The sequence below is a fragment of the Arvicola amphibius genome, chromosome 11 (genome assembly GCF_903992535.2).
Source record: "Arvicola amphibius chromosome 11, mArvAmp1.2, whole genome shotgun sequence".
Classification (NCBI taxonomy): Eukaryota; Metazoa; Chordata; class Mammalia; order Rodentia; family Cricetidae; genus Arvicola; species Arvicola amphibius.
The window spans coordinates 100489924-100513017 of record NC_052057.2 but is presented as its reverse complement, the minus strand read 5'-3'; the positions used below and the strand labels follow the sequence as shown (position 1 = coordinate 100513017).

The following is a 23094-nucleotide window of genomic DNA, read 5'->3' as shown; positions in this document are numbered from 1 at the left end:
GATTAGGCTCCTCAGATTCAAAGTGATGCCAGAACCCTGGGGACTACCATGTTACTCTGCTATGTACAAGAGAGCACTTTAGGCTCATAGCTGCCTCCTCTTTTGTCTCCTGTGATACAGGGAAAATATGAGCTTGACTTCAATCCCTGACAGACTTTGCTTTTGTTTAACTAGTGGTTATATTTCCCAAAAGGAAAGCTTTAATTGGGTTATGTCTCCACCATTCAGTATGTTGTGCCTTTGAGGCAAAAATTGTCTATTTGAGGAAATTGAAAGTATATACCCTTTATTCATTATTACAAAAAAGCTATCTTGTGGGTCCTGCTTGTGTCACTTGGGGGTGGAGTAGGATACCAGACACATAATGACTTTCAGGCTACTCTCTAAGTAATGAGAATACTGTGGGGTTCAAGGGTTTTGGGCCCAAACAAAGTACCTGAGGGAGGGCTTTATCTAATTATACTAATCTCTTTGTATTTTTTTTCAATTAAAACATTAGCTAATACATATCAGGTCCATACAAAAAAAACAATATTTTGGAGACAAAACAATATGGTACCTGGAAATTTTAAGTAATATCAACATGTTGTTACAGAGGTAGGGCTTATGAGAGAAGCTGACATTCTCAGGGACAGCTAACAGAAGCAGCTGGCTAGTCTGTTTTGTGGTTTTAATTATTCTATCATTTGTGGAGATGGCTTCTCTTCCATGACCAATTGGGGCTTGTTAGAGCTGGCATTCGCTGTGTCTGAACACAGTTGGGAAGCTGGGTGAGACTGTGTCAGAAAGACACTGCTCGATCTCACTCATTCGTTGCAACGTTAGTTGAAGCAGCAGAATCCTAGTGGCCAATGGCTGGTTGGTAAGAGAACCTGAGCTCCAGCTCTAATTAAAAGGAATGGCCATCACTACCAGTGACAGTTGTGCCAATCCCCAACCACTGTATCACCACAGTGACCCACACAAATAAATGAAATTCTGGCATGGCCATATCTGATGGGGATGGCAGAAGTCATAAAGCCAGCACGGTTGTTTGACAAAGATCTAACAAAGCTGAGCCATATGAGGGCCGCTACGCTACCTTTGCTTTTCATTTCCACCTGTTGCATATTTGAGAGATTTTTAATATTTGTACAATTTGGGAATACTGGACTTATGGGAAATTCCTTATGAATAATTTATGCCTTCTCCCAGGAATGCTATTTCCAAGTTTCCCTAAGACAGTCCTGAACAAACTACCTCTCCTCCATGATTTAGGGAGATATCCTTATCTACTTGAAGGTCTTCTTTATGCCTTGGAGGCTGTGACATACATAAAGAAGCCAGAGGTCTCTTTATGAGGCTATGAGATATTTTTGAAACATCTGTCCCTGTACTTACTCAGAAACAAGATAATCAAAACAAAGTAAACTTAAAAAGGTCAACAAGATTCGGTGGGCTAGAGGAGTTGGCCACAGTTCAGATCACAAGCCTCCTTCTACTAGACACCCAGGCAATTACATGGCATATACAGCAACAAAGACTAGCTGAAGCCACCTCTGTCCTACACAGAGACTTGTACTGATGTGCAAAAAATGATGTGGAAAGATAATAAAACTATCCCAGAAAGATACAAAATACAATTAAATTATGCCAAAATTTGAATAATAACTGCAGCAGTTTGGGCCTGAGGATATTTCTTGGGCACTCTGACCATTAAGAGTTAATAATATACTGCTTGGGACGTGGCAGTATGCCCATGATGGCTTGAAGATTGTTTTGGTCAAATGTGCTTGTAGTCAAAAGGGTAACCAGCCTGAGAACAACTTTCACAAGCCTCTAGATTTCTAAAAATTGGGTTATGGGGTTAATGAGTAAAAATGATAACTCTGTTTATCAATGATGTCAAAACTTGAGGGAAAATGATTGGAAATGATAACACTGTTCTGTCACTGTGTATTAATGATGACCAAAAGATGAGCAGAAGGAAGTGAAACACAGTCCAGAAACAAAAATGATATGGTCTGTGTTATGGAACAACATGAATGTATCCCTACTTACTAAATTCTGTATAAATTAAGAAGCACTCTGGCTGCTGCTAGTCAGTCAGGCTGCAAGATTCTCCCAACCATCATGGCCTGGCTCATTTCCTTCCTCTTCAGCTCCTTACATCCTCTGCTGGGACCTTTCCACTGTAGGGGACGGCTCCAGGCAGGATTCTCCACTGCTATCCTGCAGGCTGTTTGACATGTCATCTTCACCTGACATTATGGGTTATTATTTCATTTGCTTTCACTTATTTCCCCACACTTTTCAGAGTGTCACAGAATTGGGAAGGCATTTGCTATCACTGAGGGTGTTCCAGAGTTTACAAAATGTTTAAAAGTTTTTTTTTCATTATAATCATTCCACACATCTGCAAAGATCACCTGCACCCAGGACTACTGAGAATTACCAAGTCGGGGAGACCTGTCATTAGATTTCACTGTTGAATATGTTCCAAAATTTATGCTATTACTGTGCTGTAATATTAAAATATGTAATAACTATATGTCAATCTATTGACTTTCTTTTGGAATCCTGTAGATTTTATTTTAGATTTAACTTTTTTTTATAAGGATAGACCTAGGCTTTATCACATTGTCAAAAGAGTCTATTGTCTGTGCACTCAGTTGTGTGTGAGCACACAGGCATGCCTACCTCAAACCCTTCCCCAAATACAATGCTAATACAAATTAATTCTAGGTAATCATTCAGTTTATCAACTAAGGCCCAAAGTAATTCAGTTCTTTCTTTCTTCTTCTCTGCATGTAAGTAGGAAAGAGCATGTGTGTACAGAAACATGTACCCAGACAGTGAGGTCCCACAGATTATTAGTTAGAAGTGTAGATTCTAGAATAAAATTACCTGGACGCAGTCTAAGTTTTGCTTAACATGTCCTTACCTAGAAAATAACTAATAAGAGTATCCAAAACTCTTTGAACGTATTGTTAAACTAGTTAACAAGTTGCACAACACATCACCCAGTGACTGACATATAACACATGACTTTATGATGGTTAGCTAATTTTATCACTAATACTAGCAAGTATAAACATGTACACAGTCTTCCCTTGGTGTCCAGGGGCAAGTGGATCTCCAGGTACCAATATGTGTAGATGTTCAAGCCCTTTATAAACATATAGTACTGACATATAAACATATGTCTTCTTCCATATATCTTAGTCTCTAGATTACTTATAATACCTAATAAAATGTAAATGTTATAGTCATTTTAGAATACTGTCTAGAGAAAAGAGACAAAGAAGTCTGTACACTGTCCAGTACAGAACAAGTTCCCTCCCCCAAACATCATCACTCTTCAATTAGTTGAATCTGTGCCTGTGTAACCCATGACACAGAGGGCCAACTGTACTTTAATAATGACATTTATAAAATATAAATTATTAAATATTTTGTAAGTTATAACCATTTTACTATTTTGTTTGTTTTTCAAAACAGAGTTTCTCTGTGTAAACACCCTGGCTATCCTGGAACTGTAGACCAAGCTGGCCTTAAACTCACAGAGATCCACTTGCTTCTGCCTCCCTGCCACTGAGTGCTGGGATTAAAGGTGTGCACCATCACTGCCTGGCAACCATTCTACGTTTTATAGACTATTCAATTTAAATTTTTTGGTTTCAATTAAATATTTAAGGTAAAGTTTGAAGTAAAAGAAGAAATGCTAGAAATAATACCAGAAATAGTGCCTGGATTTTGCACCTTAACAAGGCTCATTACTATATCTAACTTACTCAGGTAATCTAGGAAGTGGGAAATGCTAAAGCATCCATAACAGCATTGTGTTAGGTGCAGCAGCAAGGACCGTGACTAAAAGATGTTTCATTCAGAGACGGCCTCTTCAGTTCTCCTCCAGGACAATGGGCAGCTCAGAAACAGTTCGATTTAATTAGTTGTGTAAGTAAAGAGACAGTCATCCGTTTCCATGGAGTCAAATGCATCACTGGCACACTTCTCCATGGAAACAGAGATGGGAAAACGGAAAATGCTAAAGTGAATGAAGTCGCTGAGCAGTTGGTGAACAAAGATCCAAAAAAATAATTCATCAGTAGTACTATGACACTAGTTTAGTAAAGAGAAATAACACATATGTAGCGATCATGAAACATGTGGTATGTAAAAAGATGTTTAAAATAGACTGAAATTTAAGATCAAACAGAACAGATATTTTGGCATGGAGATACACTACTTGGGAAATGCCACAGAATAAAGGTGTGGCGCTATCCACAGAAAACACAATGGCACAATGCCTAAAAGGCCAGTAGTGTCCCTCAATCAGTAATGACTCTGGAGTTCCTTGAACAAAGTGATGGAAAACCCAGGGATCAATCAATAAATTTATTATCTCTATACTTGTTATATGTTATGCTTTTTAGATCTTAATAATTTTTTAGGGTATGTTAAATTATAGGAAAGTTTCAAGTTTTACAATGAAATGTTTCAGTTAGTTTCTATGAATGAACTAGTGTGCTTTTACTTTACAGCATACCACAGTGTATTTGCTTTGGAAGATTGTAATATCCATTAAAATAATGAAAAAGTCATTTTATATATTTTTTTTCTTGAGGAACTCTGATTCAAATTTTTCCCTCCTCAGGGAATTTTATCTCAATCTGTTTCTCAATTCAATTTAATTCAACTCAATTCACTTTTAGTGCTGGGCCTCAAGGTATTCATAGACTACTGGGAAGGAAAGATAATTAACTAAGAGCTATAATATTTACTCATTTCTTCAACAATAGTTCTCCCATGCCTACTATGTGTCAAGTACTGTGCTGGATACGGTAACCAACAACTCAGTCTGCTCTCGGAGAAGTCAGACAGACATTAGAACAGTCAGCCACACAAATATGGTTACACAGCCTCTGCGAAGGAAGCCTGCAGAGGGTCAAGGAAGGGCACAATGAAGAGACCGACTGAGACTGGCTGCTGGAGCAGTTCTCTTTGAAGAAGTAGCCCTATGGTACTGAGCAAGGAGGGGCCTAAGAGTTATCAGACAGACAATAGCAGGCGAAAGCCCTGAAATGGAAAAGGACTTGGTAGGCAGGAGAAACTGAAAGGAAGCAAGTTTTCCTAGGAAACAAGTTGTGCAAGGTGAGGCTGGAGGGGAAGGAGGTGCAAGAGGCCTTTGAAATGCTGTTCCAAGTATAATGACAAGAAATGAAAGTGTTTATAAGCCAGGAAAAACTGTAAGTGTATAGAGTCTTTTTTTCCTGCTCACATAAAGCTGAAACATTCAGTGAACATTCAAAATGAGTAAAAACAATATGATTATTATAAAGTCAAGATGGGTGTAGGGGTATAACATGTACAGAATCCTGGACTTCACTCTCAAAAAAAGAAAAGAAGGAAAAAAAGGCAGAAAGAGGTACTAGTGGGACAGGCTGCAGGAATCCCAGCATGTAGGAAGAGGTTCAGGAGTTCAAAGTCATCCTCAGCTACAATGGGAGTTTAAGGTCAGCCTGGGCTAAATGAAATGCTGTCTCAAATAAACACAGGCAAGATAGTAAGTGGCTGTTGGGGTACTGACATTGTATTATTCTTTAACTTAGTTGGAGGTTAATGGGTATTTGTTTTGTATTTGTTTAAGTTGTACATGTAAATTATATGTGTTTCTTTCTACATATGTCTCAAAATAAGAGGTGTGTATATATATATATATATATATATATATATATATATATATCTGTATTTTGTAAACATGAAAGAACGGATTAGGTGAGAGAAGTGGGGCTAACGGGTGCAGCTGTCTCAAGAAGCTCAGCTTTGGTAACGGAGAGATAACTGCTCCATTCACTCTTTTCCTTTGCGTCTTTGCAACTGTGTACTCTGGGTTTTCATAAGGCACGGCATTATCCAGGGAAAGACTGGTTCTTCAGCATCCTTTGTCCTAGGGTGTGGTTCTGTCCTTAATTTTAGTCTACTTCCTTAATGACAAATTACTTTCCTCTGACAAGTGGGCTTTGACTACAAAGACAGTATCTGTCTTCTATCCACAAAGCAAACCACATAAATGCTGGGTTCTGTGGTGCCAAGCTCTGGCAGCATCTCTGGTTGATTCTGTGGAGATTTCTGCCCACCCCAGACACCCGTGTACCTTTGCACCATTATGATCAGACAGAAGTCTGACTTCTTCAGGTCATTGTTGTAGCAGTTTAGCTGTGCATCCATGTAGATGTGAGGGAAAGCTGAGAGAGCTGTAGGTACAGGCACATAAAAGGACAGGGGGATGTTTCTAGATGCAAACAACAACAGTGCATGTTTAAATGTTCTTAGGGAAATTTTCTAATAGAAAAATGGACAAAAGGTTGAAATGTCATCAGAGGTTTAAACAAAATGGAGTAAATTCCCAGAGAAGGATGGACAGAACACAGAGCTTGTCAGGAAACCCTGAACTCTGACAGGAAACCGGATCTCTAATATTTTGTCAGAAAAAAAATAAGGGTATAAGTACAAATACAGGGTGATTTGTAGGTATTATTCTAGAAGATGAGGGAATTCCTATTTAATGTTTCCATTTTCTCTAGGCATCATACAGTATTATCTGAGGAAAGACAGAGGAGAAACCGGGAGCTGAGCTTTCAGCATACAAGGAAGGCACCATGCATTCACAATGGGAAACTGTGGTACGATAGATAGTTAAGTGTAGAGTTGATTATTTGAAGCATGGATCAAAAATCGACATATTATAAATCTTCAAGCTATGTCTGATCATTCTGGGGTTGTCAGGAATACATAAATTAGGTTCATCCAGAGTTGGGAGTATGACAGCCAGGTGAAACACAACGTGAGTGAGAAAGTGAATTTTTCCAAGAGGAAGTTGTAATAGTAGACCATGGAATCAAGGCTGAAGAGGGAGAGAGGTAAAGAGAGAAACTGGTGGCTAAGAACTGGGGAGGATGTTGTGTAGGAAGACTTGGGGAAGAGGAGAAACTACTGTTTCTATTTAGCAAGTGAGCTGGAAGTGTTTCAGTTCAATGAGAGAACATTCGAATGAGAGATGTGGAGGTCCCAGACGTCAAGCTCCAGGGAGGAACTGAGGATGCAGGAAGCTGGTGTGAAGTGAGGAAAATGTATCTGATGGGGACAGAACTATTTGTAGTGTACACTGAATTTGAGGCAATGATGTGTATCTGATGGGGACAGAACTATTTGTAGTGTACACTGAATTTGAGGCAATGATGTGTATCTGATGGGGACAGAACTATTTGTAGTGTACACTGAATTTGAGGCAATGATGTGGGATTTTCCTCTGTATACTGTGATTACCTTTAATGAATAAAGAAACTGTTTTAGACCTATAGCAGGGTAGAACTTAGGTAGGTGGGGAAAACTAAACTGAATGCTGGGAGGAGGAAGGGCAGAGTCAGAGAGAAGACATGTAACCCCTGCCAGAGAGAGACACCAGATGGAACTTTAGCTGGTAAGCCATAGCCATGTGGTGATACACAGATTAATGAAGATGGGTTAAATTAATATGTAAGAGTTAGCCAACAGGAAGCTAGAGCTAATGGGACAAGCAGTGATTTAATTAATACAATTTCTTTGTGATTATTTCGGGGCTAAGCGGCAAGGAACTAACTAGCAGCATTCTTAGGCAATTTATTCTATTCTTAAAGAAGAATTTGTTTAGTAGAGAACAAAGCAAAATGGTAGCAGGGAAAAGCCAGGGAACAGAAAGTACAGAGCAAAATATCAAAGACTAGAAAGACCGTTGAGGCTTACAAAGGTGAGAGTTCATGGGTAGGAAGAGTTCATGGAAAAAGTGGGAATGTAAGACAAAGTTCTAAAGGAACAAGTATGAAAGTTCAAGGGGTTTTAAATTTATTGCCCAAGTTATCAATCATGAATTATGAAACATTGGGATGTATAAACATTACGAATAATGTTTATTTTCATTTTATTTGTTCTCCTTGGAGAATTGTGACTATGTGGGTTGGGGGTTTCAACAATTCTGGAAAGTTCTATTTTGTTTTGTTTTGTTAGCCATTTTGGCCTTAATTCTGTTCATTATTTATTTTGTTCTCTCTAGAAATTCCATGCTGGACTTCTAAACCATAAATATATATAAATGACAGAGAAGCACGCTGAATGATCTTAAATCCATCAGAAGTTATTTATAAACTTAATAGTTTGAGTTAGTAAAATATTAAGCTTATATTTAATACTTTATATTGTATAGTACATTTCTGAAGTAATTTTCAACTCAGGTCCTCATGCTTGTGTGGCAGACACTTTACTGAATGAACCATCTCCCCCATCTATTAAGGCGTCTAAGTTTACGGGGGGGGGGGGTTGGGAGGGGGGGACTGCTTACCTACGATGAGTCTCTGAAGGGCACCCTTATCTCCATTAACAGCAGCAGCGTGAACCTGCAATGCTAATGAGGATCCAGCAGAGCACATTCTCGGAAATGTTCATAGCTTTCTCCACGAGTAACCTGGAAGAGCAGTTGAGACCATGAGTACAAGCAGAAAACACGTCTACCACCTGCCTTATCGGTGCCAAGTAGGTCGCTCGTAAACCTCATTGATTATAGATATTTAAGTAGGACCTAACTACTTAACTCCTACTTCTACAGCTGCGATGACAAGGCAAATTGGGGCACCTGTACTATCTGCTTAACTGTAGAATGAGAGAATTTTCTCAAGAAATGAGAAGACATTTACATTAAGGGCAGAGCTTCCAAGTTGTACTCACTTCTAAGATTAACGTAGGCAATGTGATTCCACACAGTTCTTATTGAGATCAGACTGTGCCCTGCTTTAAGTTACTCCATATTGGGTACAACAATGGTTTTTCTGCCTATGCCTTGCCCCAAGAGGCTCCACTTTAGTAAAAGCTTTTGAAGTCTGTTTTGAGGGTAGAAGATGACTGTGCTTCCAGGTAAAGTAAACATCAGCTCCTGCCAGCACCAACCATTCAGCACAGAGTGGTAAATGACTGTGCGGAGTCACGAGGGATCAGTCATGAGGGTTCCATCCTATAAACTTTCCAAGGTGAACTGAGACCGTGGAAGCATAGGGGCATATTTAAACAATACTAAGGAGACCAGCCCCAAGGACTTATTTATTGGACAAGCCAAACCAAGGATGGGTTGTAACTTCCTCATCTGGACCGTACAAAGTAGAAGACATAGCAATGCAATGGCAATGACCCCCACCAACCTATCTTCTGAGACTGAGTGTGTGCATCAAGGACTGGCAGGCAGAGTTCTCAACTCTCCTTGAGGCTTCAGCTGATGACGTTGCCTACTTGACTGTAATCTGCCCATCCACCTGCTTGCCTGTCCGGACCGGAACCCACTGTTCTTGTTCTAATTTGGTTTTGCTCTCTTGTCTCTGCAGTTGACAAGATCTTTGCCCTCCACCCTATCTTGTGGTGTGAAGCGAAGAGCAGCAGCTTGCTCTCTGTGGCTGGTTCGGGATTGTTACTTATCAAGACAGACTCTGCTCCAGTCTTTTATCAGCCTACTTCTGAAAGCTTTTACATGCTACCATAGCTGAAGTTGTATTCATCCTGTAAATCATATATGTGCACATTTACGGTATGCTGTTTAATATGAGAGTTAATATTAGTAACTGAGATTGGAATAAAATAATCTGCAGTTGCTTTGGCCAGATTACCAAAGCAGGTGAATTAACTGGCAAAGGGCTACCACTGAAACTGCCCCATCTTGTGAATGTGTTGTCAGTCCCTAAAACCTGACGCTGTAGAAAGACACAAACGTGCCTGCCTATTTTTCTGCCACAGCAGTTTCACAACTGACAAGGATCATTCAATTGTTTTAAAGTTAGAAAACATTTAAATTATGGTAAAGGTTAGCTTTTTCTCTTCTTTAATTTGCTGACGCCGTGAGTTAACACGCTGGCAGAAAATAAGGAGGAGGAGGCTGTGAGACCCTTCTGTGTAGTCTTGAGCATTTCTGTCAGGGTTAGAACAAAGAGCGCCACACACAGGACTGTACCAAAGTCACGTGAGGGAAGCAGCAAAACAAGGACTGAGGTAAAACACAGTAGGAAGCTACAGTTAAGTGCCTGGTCCAACTGTGTGTCCTCAGGCGACGTCAGTAAATATGAGAGATGAAAAGGGCTATGTTCCTTTATTTAACAAGCGAGGTGCCAAGTATTCCGGGCATCATTCTGAATTCTGAAACACATCATTTTGGATCGAAAGTGAACAGAATTTTAGGTGTGCCAGACCCCCCCCCCCACACACACAACACCCCAAAACAAACCCAAAACCTTATTGAATACTTTCAAAACTGTCAAAATAGTGATATCTATCTCTATATATAGTTCTATGGGCTTACCCATAATTCTAGCACCTGGCACAGTAATAGGTAAATGAATGTTTTGAATGAAGTGTCATAGGGTGAGTACTAAGTCCAAAACGTAAGTCAGGACAAATTTTAACTTCACAGAGTAATGACGTTTTCTTTTCCTTTTTTTGGTGGGAGGCACTCTTTCTTTACTTTTTCAAGCAGGGTCTCAAAATTTAGAGACCAGGTTGGCTGGGAACTTATTACGTAGCCTATGCTGGCATTAAACTCCCGCTCTTTCTGCCTCAGCCTCCCAAGTTCTGGGAATACAGGCATCTACCATCATAGCCAATCCTACTGTTTATGAGTTTCTCATTTATCTAAAGTTGAGTTCTGTAAGAGAATGAGATGGGTGGTACATTGCTAGACCACTACATTAGCAAGTAGTGGATTTAGAGTCCGCTACACTTTAATATCGAAACTCCGGGAAAGCCATTCCTCTAGGGTTCTTTTTAACAGAAATGTTATTTTCCTTGCTGCTTCTCCTCCAATAAATAATTTTTATAGACAGAAATCAAAGCCACTTTGTTAGTGTTATAAAATGTAAATGGACCATCATCATTAAATCATTATAAAATAAGCCTGTGGAATAAACACTCTAATTATTATCTAATTATGCAAAAATAGTGGTGCTGAGCTCACACACAAAGAAAAAGCAACTCTGGTTAGGATGAAAGGGTTGGTGACTGTGACAGACAACAGTGGTTGTCAAATGTCTGTCATGGTGAGACTTGAGTAGGGACCACAGAAAGAGAAAGGGTAAGGCCATCTCAGGCAGCAGGATAGTTGAAGCAAAAACTGGGCGTAGGGAGAACCGCAAAGGCAGAGTGCCAGGTAGTAAGGATGTGGCTCATTTCCCACGCACACAGACCCGGCTAGGCGTTCACAGAAGATTCTGGAAAGCTACTAGACACTAGGATAAAATCATCCGCTACTTGGTTAATTTGTAAAGATACTGTAAGAAGCGGTCACTGTTAGGCACTGCGCTTTACAGTTTACAACATGCTTTTCCCGCCCCGTCTCTCTTCCTTTCACGGACCCTCAGAAGTCACCCTGGAGAAATCATTGACTGAAGCCCCAGGCATGGCTCTCCTTATATAACGGAGGAAGTACGGCAGAAAGAAGAGGTAGCAGCTTCGAGGCCAGGGATAGAGGCTCAGGCCACACCTCAGACCAGGCGGGCCAAGAATCTGAAGCAGCGGCCGGGGCGGTGCTCGTCAGCCTGCCCAAGCCGCCAGTGCCAGACCGCTTCCTACTCACCCCTGCCTCTAGGACTGGCGCCCCGGGATGGCACCAGGAGGCACGACCCACACAGGGCCGCCCCTCCCGCCAAGTCAGGTCACTGCACCCGCAGGGACAGACCCCAGAACACCCTAGCCCGAGAGCGCCGAACAACCAGCCCGAGGCGCTCAGCCGCAGAGCCCTCTGGGAATTGTAGTTCCCGTTCCCCGAGGCGCAGAAGTACGCGGGCCCCTTCCAATCCCGAAGAGCCCCGCGCGCAGATGGCTTGGCCGTCCCGGGCTCAGGGCCTACTGGGAAGGAGAGTTCCAGCTCTCAGATGACGTGGTCAATGAGAGCAGTATGGGACTACATTTCCCGAAGTGCTCAGAGGTGGGCAGGACCCGGAAGTGAGGGTGTGAGAGGCCTCTTTGGAAGTTGTCCCGGGTGTTCGCCGCTGGAGCTCCGGGTCGAGAGGACGAGGTGCCGCTGCCGCCGGCCCCCGGAGCCCAGCCCTTTCTTAGTCCGGTCCAGTCCCAGCCGCCACCTCCTGACCCACCGCGGACCCCACCGTTACCATGAATCCTGCAGTCTTCCTGTCTTTACCCGACCTCAGATGCTCCTTGCTGCTTCTGGTGAGTGTATGTAGGGATGACAAACCTTCCGACTGCGTCCCTGACCGCCTCCCGCCCTCCGCGAGGGGGAACGGTGCTGCCCCTGCTTGCCACGACCCTCCTCCGCTGGCGAGGCGTGCACCCCCTGGAGCTGCCTTCACTTTGGCCCCTTTCTTTTGCCTTCTTGGGCCCGCGGTCCACGAGGCCTGCGGAACCTCAGTCAGGGATTGGGACCTCCAAATGGGAGAATTCGCCTTAAGGGAGTGAGACATGGGAGGTCACAGCCGAGGCCCCCCTGGAGTACGCTTCAGTTTTGTGGACGGTGAGGACCTGCTTGGGGCACCAGAATCCTAAGGGACCGAGGGGATATCTAATGTTTTCTTCCACACTGGGAAGGGTGTGAACCAGACAGGTGCTGGGGTCGTGTGATTCTCTGGATCCTCAAAACAGGCTGGCAAAGCCCTCTGTTGTGGCTTCTTGTGATTGGTTGGAAACCCGGAACTGGAGACTGGTTTGGTGTCTACTGGGAGAATAGGAATTTGAAAAGGGAGGGTGTGATTATCTGACAGGTTCTTCTAGGGCCTCCCCTAAACCCTGTTGCAGCCTATCTCCCCTCCCCTGCTGAAGCATGTGTCTTTGACAGCGCTCTCGACTTGAGAATAACCAGCTCTCCTGCATGCATATGTGATTAGTACTTCCCCAGCCTGACGGGCATTATCCCGTCTTCGAAAAGAATCTTTCCCCAGTTTCTCTTCCTACGAAGTATATCTTGAGTGTGCCACTGAAGTGGTCAAATTGAGACAGAAGTGGAAGTCTAACTCCGTATGGGAAAGTGAGAGGAGTGTGTTTGGGCTGTTATGACTCAGTAGTTGAAAATACTTCAATTGTGGTAGATTCTTAGAAAGCTAAATTTAAGGTGAACACCATTGAATATAAATTACTTTCTTCACAGCTTAGGAATAATAATTCGCTTGCAAGAAGCTATATAGGTGGTTACAGGCAAGGCTGAATCTACAAATAGATCTCTTAATTTGTAGTGTGTATTCCACCGTATCTCATAAGAAGTTTAACGTTTGTGCTTAAATACTTTTCATTTTCATCATGACTTGAAAGCCATTTTTAAAAGCTATCTACAATACTTCGTTCTTTTCAAAATAAAATAGTGTAAGCTAAATGAAATGAAGATATTGCTGAAGAATATAGTTTTGTATAAACAAGGCAATAGCCGGGCGGTGGTGGCGCACGCCTTTAATCCCAGCACTCGGGAGGCAGAGGCAGGCGGATCTCTGTGAGTTCGAGACCAGCCTGGTCTACAAGAGCTAGTTCCAGGACAGGCTCCAAAGCCACAGAGAAACCCTGTCTCGAAAAACCAAAAAAAAAAAAACAAAAAAAACAAAAAAAACCAAAAAAAAAACAAGGCAATATTAAATGATAGAATGCCTTGTTAGCACTTTAGTATAGAGCAGTAAATTCTTTATAGAAGAACATTTTTCTTCTCTTTCTCCCTCTCCCTCCTTCTTCCCCCTCCCTTTCTCTGTGTGTGTGTGTGTGTGTGTTTGTGTGTGTGTGTGTGTGTAGCTTTATTATGCATTGTGGCACCTTCTAGAACTGTCACAATGATGCTATTAGAGGCCATATGCTTCTTAAGGACACTAATTACTAATCTTTTTCTTATAAAGAGTTGTTTGTTAGAAATTATTTTTAGGTGACTGAAAAGTTCAATGGTCAAAAATCTAAAGACGTTGAAACATTGAGTAGGAAAATGATGTCAATTGAGCCAGGTTTAAGAATGAGAACATTTATTCTGAAATAACTCATGCCTTTTTTCTAGAGAATCTATCAGTCATGTTAAATCTAAACGATGGTTTCTTCTCAAATAAAGCCTATATTTCACTAAACTCTAGCTATAAATACATTGTGTATTTATCTTGCTAAGCATAGGTAGAAGACTGGAAACATAGAGAACTGTAAAGATTAATGGGTTGGAAAACAAAGCCTCCGAAAAGTTTTCATAAACCAGAAGTACAAGTTAAACTAGATTCAACTTGAACACAATGTTTGCTTACTTCATTCTAATAATCTAATACTAAGTTAGCAGATATTCATAAAACATATGTCTAAGCTCAACAGTGAGTAGTAGCTTGTCTGACTGCTAATTCAGACATAATGATGAAACCTGCTTACTCAGTATCCCACCTGTCTAATGAATAATTCTCTGAGTCCCTTCAGGGTTCAGCTTGATAGCTCTTACAGACAGACATAGAAAACTCTTAGTTGAGGTCATCATCTTTCCCTTACGTGCTTGGACACCCATATATTCTTTTACTACAATAAGAGGAACTCTGGATCTCACTCTTAAAGAGTAGCTACTAATACCTATTTAAATTTGTAAGGATTGGACAGCAGTAGCTGAAATGGTAACACTGAATTTCAGGAGGCAAGTGACTCTTTTCCCTGATCACAGAAGTATTACTCCATGCAATAAGAGGCTTTCTGCATGGGTCACTAACCACCGACACTCGGTGTGATAACTCTTCCCTTATGTGCTAATTGACCTTTTCTGCTCAGTGTCTGAGATAGGTTGATTGAGAATCAACATAGGTTCTTTTCTGCTTAACTGTTTCTTAGCCGTGTTCCCTGCACTGATTTGTTCAAGTTTTTAAAATGTGAGCTAAGAGAGAGATGGCTGAATCAGAATTAATTTGTGTCAGATAGCCTGAGTAAGCTCTGTGCTTTAGAGGTTTTTAACCCTTTCTTCCAGTTGTTTTACCGAAGGTGTCTTCTCACTAATCTCTTGATCATTATGTTCAGAGATCTAGTCCTTACTTGCTTAGTTCTGCGCTTGTATAAGGTAATACTTCTGCTGTTGTTGCTCTTGGCTTGTTTACTTTCTGTAAGTATAGGAAGCCAAGAAAATATTTCCTAGTTTAGGAAGCTATATAATCAGAGTGCTAAGTAAACACTTTTATATATATGCTGAATATATTTTTAAGATTTTTTATTGTTTTTATTGAGCTATACATTTTCCTCTACTCCCCTCCCTTCAGTCATTATGTCATTAATGCCAACAATTAATGTTTAATCTTCAGAAAAAAGTACTACTGGAAGCATGTAATTAGATCCACAATAGGTGGATTACTTACCCTTTTTACATAGCTTGTCCCATGTCCATGGCTTCCCCTGCAGTGCTGCTCTTTACAACCACCTGGCGCAGTTTTAATAAAATGCAGTTCAGTGGTGTGCTGGGTTCCATTCCCAGCCCCACAACAAGCAGACAAATAAACAAAAACACACAGTTCCCTGGGCCATACAGGGAACAGACATTAATTTAATTCTCCCCAAACACTATTATCACATCTATAAATTTATTCATATATTACTTGGTGTTTGAATATTCTTTATTGTGTTTGTTTTTAAAAGCTGATTGATCAAATTGGAGCCATATAAATTCCATGTGTGCTAGTTGGTTTGTCTCCTATAACTTTTAGTGCCTGGAGTTGAACCCAGAATCCTGAGCACTGTAAGCACACACTGTGTTTAAAGTCTGTAGCTTAGTTGTCCATCTCATTTTTTTTCTTTCTTGGCAATTTCTTTAGGATCTGTGCTGTAGAACATCTCAACCTCCTGTTATCATTGATTGTAGCCTCTTGATGTGGTTTTTGTGTTTCTCTGTTCATTGTATTTACTAGTAGGAATCTGTAATTCAACTTTTGTGGTTTTTCAACCACCAGCTCAATATGCATTGCTAACTTTGCTTATTTATCTTTCAAGTTAAGTTTTGAAAGCTTATTATTTACTTCATAATTGTATGAAGATCTTTTTGATTTTTCGAGTCAGGGTTTCTCTGTAGCTTTGGAGCCTGTCCCAGAACTAACTCTGTAGACCATGATGGCCTCGAACTCACAGAGATCCGCCTGCCCCTGCCTCCCGAGTGCTGGGATTAAAGGCGTGCGCCACCACCACCCAAAAAGAAAATTATGATTTTTTTTAAAGCCAATCATACTGTGTTAAGATAATTCTAATTTCTCCATCTGTTTCTTTTGCTCTTAACCAACCACCTAATGTAAGAAGACTTAGTATTGTTTTTTACTTTTATGGTCATTTCTTTTTTAAAATCAGTGTAAGTTACTGACTTTGTCTGTATGTTTTTATAGTTTGATTAAATTATATTTACTCATAGTTTTTCACCTTAAAATTATAAAAGATACCTTTAAAGTTTTATATTAAAGGTGTTGAGATTGATCTATTCCACATTTGTGTGTTTGTGTGTGTGTGTGTGTGTGTGTGAGAGAGAGAGAGAGAGAGAGAGACAGACAGACAGAGTGCATGTGTGTGTGCAATCAGAAGGCCAGAAAATGACTTCACACGTTGTCCTTATATGACATCTACCTTGATCTTTGAGATGGGGCCTTTCATTTGTTGGAACTCCTTTAAACTGGAGTTTAAAGAATTTCAATTTAGTTAATCCTTTGACAGTTTCATATATGTGTATAGTGTGTTCTAGTCATTTCCACACGTGATCCATTTTTATCTCCTGTCCCTTTTCTGCTGAAACCCGGCTTCCCAAGAACTTTCCTTTCAACCCTTACGAGAGAGAGAGAGAGAGAGAGAGAGAGAGAGAGAGAGAGAGAGAGAGAGAGAGAGAGAGAATATGTCTGTGTGTGAGTATACGACTCACTGAGTTTACTTAGAGTTGTTTTCATGGGTTGGAAGGTTATTTACTGGGACATAGGCTACTTTTACATAGGTACACCACTGATAAAAATGACACCCCCTTCTCCAGCAGTCATTAACTGCCAGTGGTCTCTCATGGAGCAATGGGGTCTCACGTGTCTCTCTCCCATCCATGAAGAAATGCCGAGAAATCCTGTCTTGTGTAGGTCAGCACGACTGTAGTTAGTTCATGAGGGTGGCGACCGTGTCATGTCCATCAGACATCTTTTCATGGCATACCACCTTACTCTTTAGCTCCTGCATCTTCCCACTCCTTCTGCAGTGTTCCCCGAGCTTTGGAGGGGACAATATAGACATCACATTTAGACATTTAGGACTGACTAGTCCACTACCACCTGGGGTTGGCACTTTGACTAGTTATGAGCTTCAGCATTAACTGCTGCCCTCAGCTTTAAGATTTTTTTTTTTTTTTTGAACTCGCTCATTAGGCTAGGCTGACTGGCTAGGGAGCCTATGAGCTTCCAGCCTCTGGCTCTTGACCAGGTTTATCATGCCAACACCTGATTTTTTTATGGTGTTCTGGGGATTGAACTTCGGTCCTCAGCTCCTGTGTTCTACTCCGTAGTGTTGTCAGTTTACTCATGTTTCCATTTCCCTGCTGTTCCACACAGTTCTGCAGACATTAGCTAATGCACATACAGTATTGATAGTGTACCTTTAAGATAGATTCCTGGAAGTGAAGTTGCCAGTGGTTAAAAGGAAATAAACAGTACTTGGAACTTTGTACATGGAACTAGTACCGTGGGGGTTTGCCATTTTGTGGTCTTGCCAATGATGTAAGAAGATTTCTCTATAGTCTTCCCAGAGTAGAATTGGGTATTTCCCATTGTAGTATCTCATTTAATTTGTTTCTTTTAATATGTGCTTGAAGTTTTTCTCATTGTATACAGATGATTTGCGTATCTGTGTGACTTCCTGATTGTATAGGCACACACACAAACATGCACACACACACACACACACACACACACAAACATGCTCATACACATGCATGTGAGTGCATGTGCACACAGACACAGACTCAACTCTTAAATCCTTATTTGAGTATGTGGTGTACTTAGGGATAAAAGGTACTGATACACTTCTGAAAAAAATCAGTCTTAATTCAGTAGTATGTCTGATGGGCTAATATTTGTAAAAGCCCAGAGGAGATGTTCATTGCCACAGTTACAGAAAACTTTAAAGTATGACAAGGTATTGAGTATTTTTCTAGTACCTCAGTCTTTAGATGTGCTATGATTTATTTACTTCATCTTTTGCCAAGATACTTAGGTTATTGACTATTTTGATTACAGAGTTTTAAAATAAAAAAAGATATACACTGAAGGATATTCGTCACAAATGTCTAAATATATTTCATAGCTATTTCATGGGTAAATATGTCATCTTAATAGAGAAAAAAAATCTAATTTGAATGTATAATTCTTTGGTTATAAACCAAATTGAGTCTTTTACACACACACGCACACACACACATACACACACACACACTTCCATGTTTTATGTGTAACTGGGGGCCAGAGGATAACCTCAGTTGTCATTTCTCAGTCATCTACTTCTCTTTTTTTGGCAGGGTATTCTTGCTTGTCTGAAACTTGCCAAGTCTGCTAGGCTGTCCTGCCAGGGAACACAGGGTCTTTTGTCTCCATCCTCCCAGCACTGGGATTGCTGTCATGGACCATTTCTCTGTGGTCTGGGATTCACTCGGGCTCTCACATGCCACTTACTAGATATTTTCCTATCCCTGAAGCTTTTTCTCGTTGTTGAACATTTCTGTTTCTCTCTGTTTCTTCATGTTTTATATCCTCTTTTCAGACACTTGATAACTCTTCCAGTGATTCAGAATAAATGTTCTTGCCCGCTGTGAAGAATAGTTGAAGGTGTTTGTTAATTTTTTGTTTGTTTATTGGTGTCTATTCAAGAGTATGAAGACTGGATGTCAGGCCATCTACAAGTCCCAATTCTTTATTTACTGAACACTGTAACCTTGGATAAATAATTTAAAGAAAAATTTAAGTTTATAAGATAAACAGATTGGATTTCATAATTCTATAACTTTTTCTATGTTGAATCTTGCTTTCATAAAGGGTAGCCTTCTAACTTCCCCAAACTGTAAACATTTGGTATATACTTTCTTAAAAAATCTGCTAACTTTATAGCAAGTTGTAGGACTGTAGCACTCACCCATTCTCTTGTAAAAAAAAAAAAAAAAAACATGCATGGCCACAACTTTTCCAACATGGACTCTCTCCTTGCAGTTTCATCTTACTAAGGGACTGATTGAAAACAGTTTAACTTTCCCCAGCATCTGTTCTTGTTAGTCTGCCTTTGATTCTGGAGAGGAAAGCTGTCTTCATCCCAGGCTGAAGGGACGTTGTCTACATTAGCCTTGTTTATCTCTTCTGTCACTGGGTGCCTGTTTGCCATTTGCTGTTAAAGAGGTAAAGATGATTAAGATACATCCCATGCTTCAAGAAACCTGCACTTCACTTAGAGAGAGAAGCTGCATATAAATAATTAGAATCCCAGAAGCAAAGAGAGGTGCCTGAGGTGATTGGTAGACAGGTCATAGACCTTGCTGCTCAGAAGGGTGGTGAGAGTTGAGTGGTCTCACACAGGACTCATGAACCAGAGTCTGCACTGTGAGAGTGCACGTGAGTTGCTTAAACATATGTTGAAGTTTGAGGGACACAACTATAGACATCAGGAAGAAATTATTTTTCAGCGGAAAATCTCCAGCTCACTGGAGAAAGATAAATTTGAGTATTAACTTGAAGAGGAAGTGCATGAGGTAATTTTTAGTCTTGTGAGGAATGAGGAAACGGGGTTGTGACTTTTAATAGCATAATGAATCTTGTATATGAATTGAATATGTGTGTGTTTTATTGTTGTTTTAGAATTCTCACTTTTTTTTGTTTACTTAGCTGAATGTCAGAATTGATCCAAAAGAAACTAGCAAACCCTTTGGCCAGCTACCATTAACAGTTCACTATTAAATTGGAAAAAAATGTTAAAAATCATGGTTTTTAGTGGCTTCTAATGAGCATTCAGGTGGCTTCATTAAAGAAGGAATAGGAAAGCATGCCACCTTGGAGTCTTGTGTAACGTCCTGGATCTTAGTCTTAGATTTCCTTGTAAGGTCTGAGAAAAATCCTAACTGCTTGGCAACTCCTTGTTTATATTCTAGCAGAGAGCTCTACAATTTTTCTAGCCCAGTGATTTTATCATGTAGAATTAATTGCATATTATACTGACTGTCAATTTTAAATGTTTAAGATAAGACTATAATAGAGAAGAACATTGAAAAAGACCCAGGAAGCTTCCTAAGAAAATCATTTTAGTAGTATTTGAACTCATTAAACTGTACTTAATGGTAGCGTGTCAATGACTGTTGCATTTCTTCTTAAGATGATCCTGTTGTGGAATCTGATCATTGAATTTAACTGACTTTAGGAAACTGTCTTTAGAAATTCCAAGGGTTTTACTCTAGCATTAGCGCCTTACCTCACCTGATAGGAGGCATAACTGCAGATGGGCCATGTGCAGGGCAGTGGCTGAAACTAAAGTTCTCAAGTTGTGCTGTACATAGACATTCACTAAGTTAAATCAAGCATGTACTCTACAGTCATCATAGGCACATTTAAGACAAATGGCTGTTATACTGAACAGTGCACGTTCTGGAACAGTCCCTTAACACATGGACTCCCGACTACAAGATATGAATGTATTGTTTTTGAGCCAGACTGAAAGGTAAGGAATGAGGAAAATGACTCAAACAGTATTCCTAATGGGTGTGGAAATTATTAAGGCTTTTCTTTTCAAAGGACAGTGATAAACTGCAAAAATAATAGTAATCTTATCAGCATAGGTTTGAATTTTGTTTGTTAGGAACCTAGGGTGGTACCAAAAATAAAAGCATTTCAAAATGAGATCTTGAGTCCTAATATTAGTTCTTCTCATAGCTATAAAGTCGTTTAGTCACTGTCCTTAAGGCCTTGTCACAGTGATGGACAGGATTGAATAGGCTCTGGAATTCACTCTGTAGGTCAGGCTGGCCTCAAACCCAGAGATCTGTCTGCCTCTGCCTCCAGAGTGCTGGAATTAAAGGCATATGCCACCATACCTAGCTAGGAGTTAATCTTCTAATTTGACAAATCTCGATAAATGTATTTATTTTCCTGTTTACTTAAAATGGTTGGAAATTTTATGAGGTCTTAAAGGTAAACTAGTGCGTTTTAAAGCAACTTTCTAATTAAAGCAAAGCAAACTGCTGCAAAGGGTCAATAAAATATGAAGTAGTGATGCAGTATAGATCATAAATGTGTCTGTAAATAACCGATTTCATATTTCAGCCTGTTTAGCTGTTTGGCTGTATTTTAAATTTTAAGGAAAATGCAACCTTTGAAAACAAATCACTAATGCAGCATTGAAATCTTGTTTCTTTGCCTAAAGAACAGATTAAAGTGCAACATAAGTATTGTGACTTACCTCTGAGAAAAGAGATTGAGCATTTTCAGATCCTCTGAGTTTTATTACTGGAGTTCTGGTCTGAGTATAGCAAGATGTAAGCTAGCTGGTGACAAATTCATGCCCCTGTCATGACTCTCATGCCCTTTCAGAATTGAGAATAAAGAAATACTATTATTAAAGTGATTTCTTTGAAAAAAAGGTGCGCAGATTGATTAATATTTTAACCTTTCTAGGTAACAAGAATACTTATTCTATTATCATTTATCTGTGTGGATGAATATGTATGTACATTTGCATGTGAGCACATGTGATCATGTGTGTGTGTAGAAGGAGCGGCGGGCTGCATTCCCGCCCAGCTCCCGCACGGGCTGGCTAGCTTTACACCCGAAATAACAACACACAAATTGTATTCATTTAAACATTGCTTGGCCCATTAGTTTCAGCCTCTTATTGGCTAATTCTCACATCTTGTTTTAACCCACATTTAGTAATCTGTGTAGCACCACGAGGTGGTGGCTTACCGGGAAAAGGAAAGATCTTAATTTGCGTCCATCTCAGAGAGGAGAGGCATGGTGTCTGCCTGAGGCGTCTGCCTGACTCTGCTCTCTTTCTCCCACAATTCTGTTCTGTCTACTCCGCCTACCTAATTTTCTGTCCTATTAAAGGGCCAAGGCAGTTTCTTTATTAACCAATAAAAGTAATACATAGACAGATGACCTTCCTCCATCATGTGTGCATTTGTGTGTATGTAGGCCAGAGGTCAATGTTGGGTATCTTTCTCAATTGCTGTCTTCTTTATTTTTAGAAAGGGTCTTTCACTGAATCCTGAGCCCATTGATTTGGCTAGACTAGCTGGACAGCAAGCCTAGAGATGCTTCTGTTTTCTTCCTCAGTCCTGTGTAAGCACCCAGCTTTTACAGGACAGGGCATCTCAGGTCTTCGTATTTGTGCAGTATACTTTACTGACAGAGCTATGTCAGAATGGCCCAGTTTCCCATAGGGGATGTTTTGACCTGCTTACACTGAGCAGAAGTATAGCAGTATTATGAAAGAGCTTTCAGAGACTCTCATTTTCTTTAGACCTGTAGACTACAATAATTATAATGCGTTACTCCCATCTGGAATATTTATTTGTGCTTGCAGTCTGGTTTTAGGATACCTTCCAGAAACAATTTGAAATATTTTTCTCTAAATGACAACTTAAAAATTTACTTCTATGAACTTAAAGATATGGATTTGAGAATAGCATATACTTACTTCAGGAGTCAGAGAATTAATCTCATATCTTTTCCTTTGTCTTTTTTCTTTTTCTTTTTTAGTCAGTGTCTTATATGACCTCAAACTTAGGATCTACCTGCATCTGTGCTGACATAACGGGCATGTGCTACCTCACCTGGCACTGGGCCCATAACATGACTCACAGCTTAACTACTTGTGTTTCCTGTATACTCCTCTATTTTCCTATTAACTTTTGAGGAATAATATAGTTTCTGGCCCATAGGAGGTGGTGTGTATGTTTCTATTATAATTTCATGAAACAAAGTGGTTAAGAATTGACCTATTTTTTATTCTAATCTTTATTTTAAGTTACAATATCTTATTACAGATTGATTTAGATACCTTTCTATGACTGTGATAAAATACCATGACCACGGCAATTTACAGAAGAGTTTATTGGGGACTTGTGGTTCCAGAGAG

The 23094-nt window shown here is 40.2% G+C and overlaps 2 protein-coding genes across 4 annotated transcripts in view; one reads left to right on the top strand and one right to left on the bottom strand.

The window, feature by feature from the left end:
• Invs (inversin) overlaps positions 1-11805 on the bottom strand; it is a 130886-nt gene extending 119081 nt beyond the window's left edge. The window contains exons 1-2 of one of the 3 annotated variants that reach the window (XM_038348415.2): positions 11621-11805; positions 8357-8479 (exon numbers count right to left, since the gene is read on the bottom strand). In XM_038348415.2, coding sequence (XP_038204343.1) covers positions 8357-8444 — 88 coding nt within the window. In that variant the 5' untranslated portion in view covers positions 8445-8479; positions 11621-11805. The remainder of the gene's footprint in view (positions 1-8356; positions 8480-11620) is intronic. The other 2 variants (XM_038348414.2, XM_038348417.2) reach the window with 2 other exon arrangements.
• A 188-nt stretch (positions 11806-11993) lies between these two features.
• Erp44 (endoplasmic reticulum protein 44) overlaps positions 11994-23094 on the top strand; it is an 86954-nt gene continuing 75853 nt past the window's right edge. Inside the window, exon 1 of the mRNA XM_038348418.2 lies at positions 11994-12213. Within this exon, the coding sequence (XP_038204346.1) occupies positions 12157-12213 (57 nt within the window). The 5' untranslated portion in view covers positions 11994-12156. The remainder of the gene's footprint in view (positions 12214-23094) is intronic.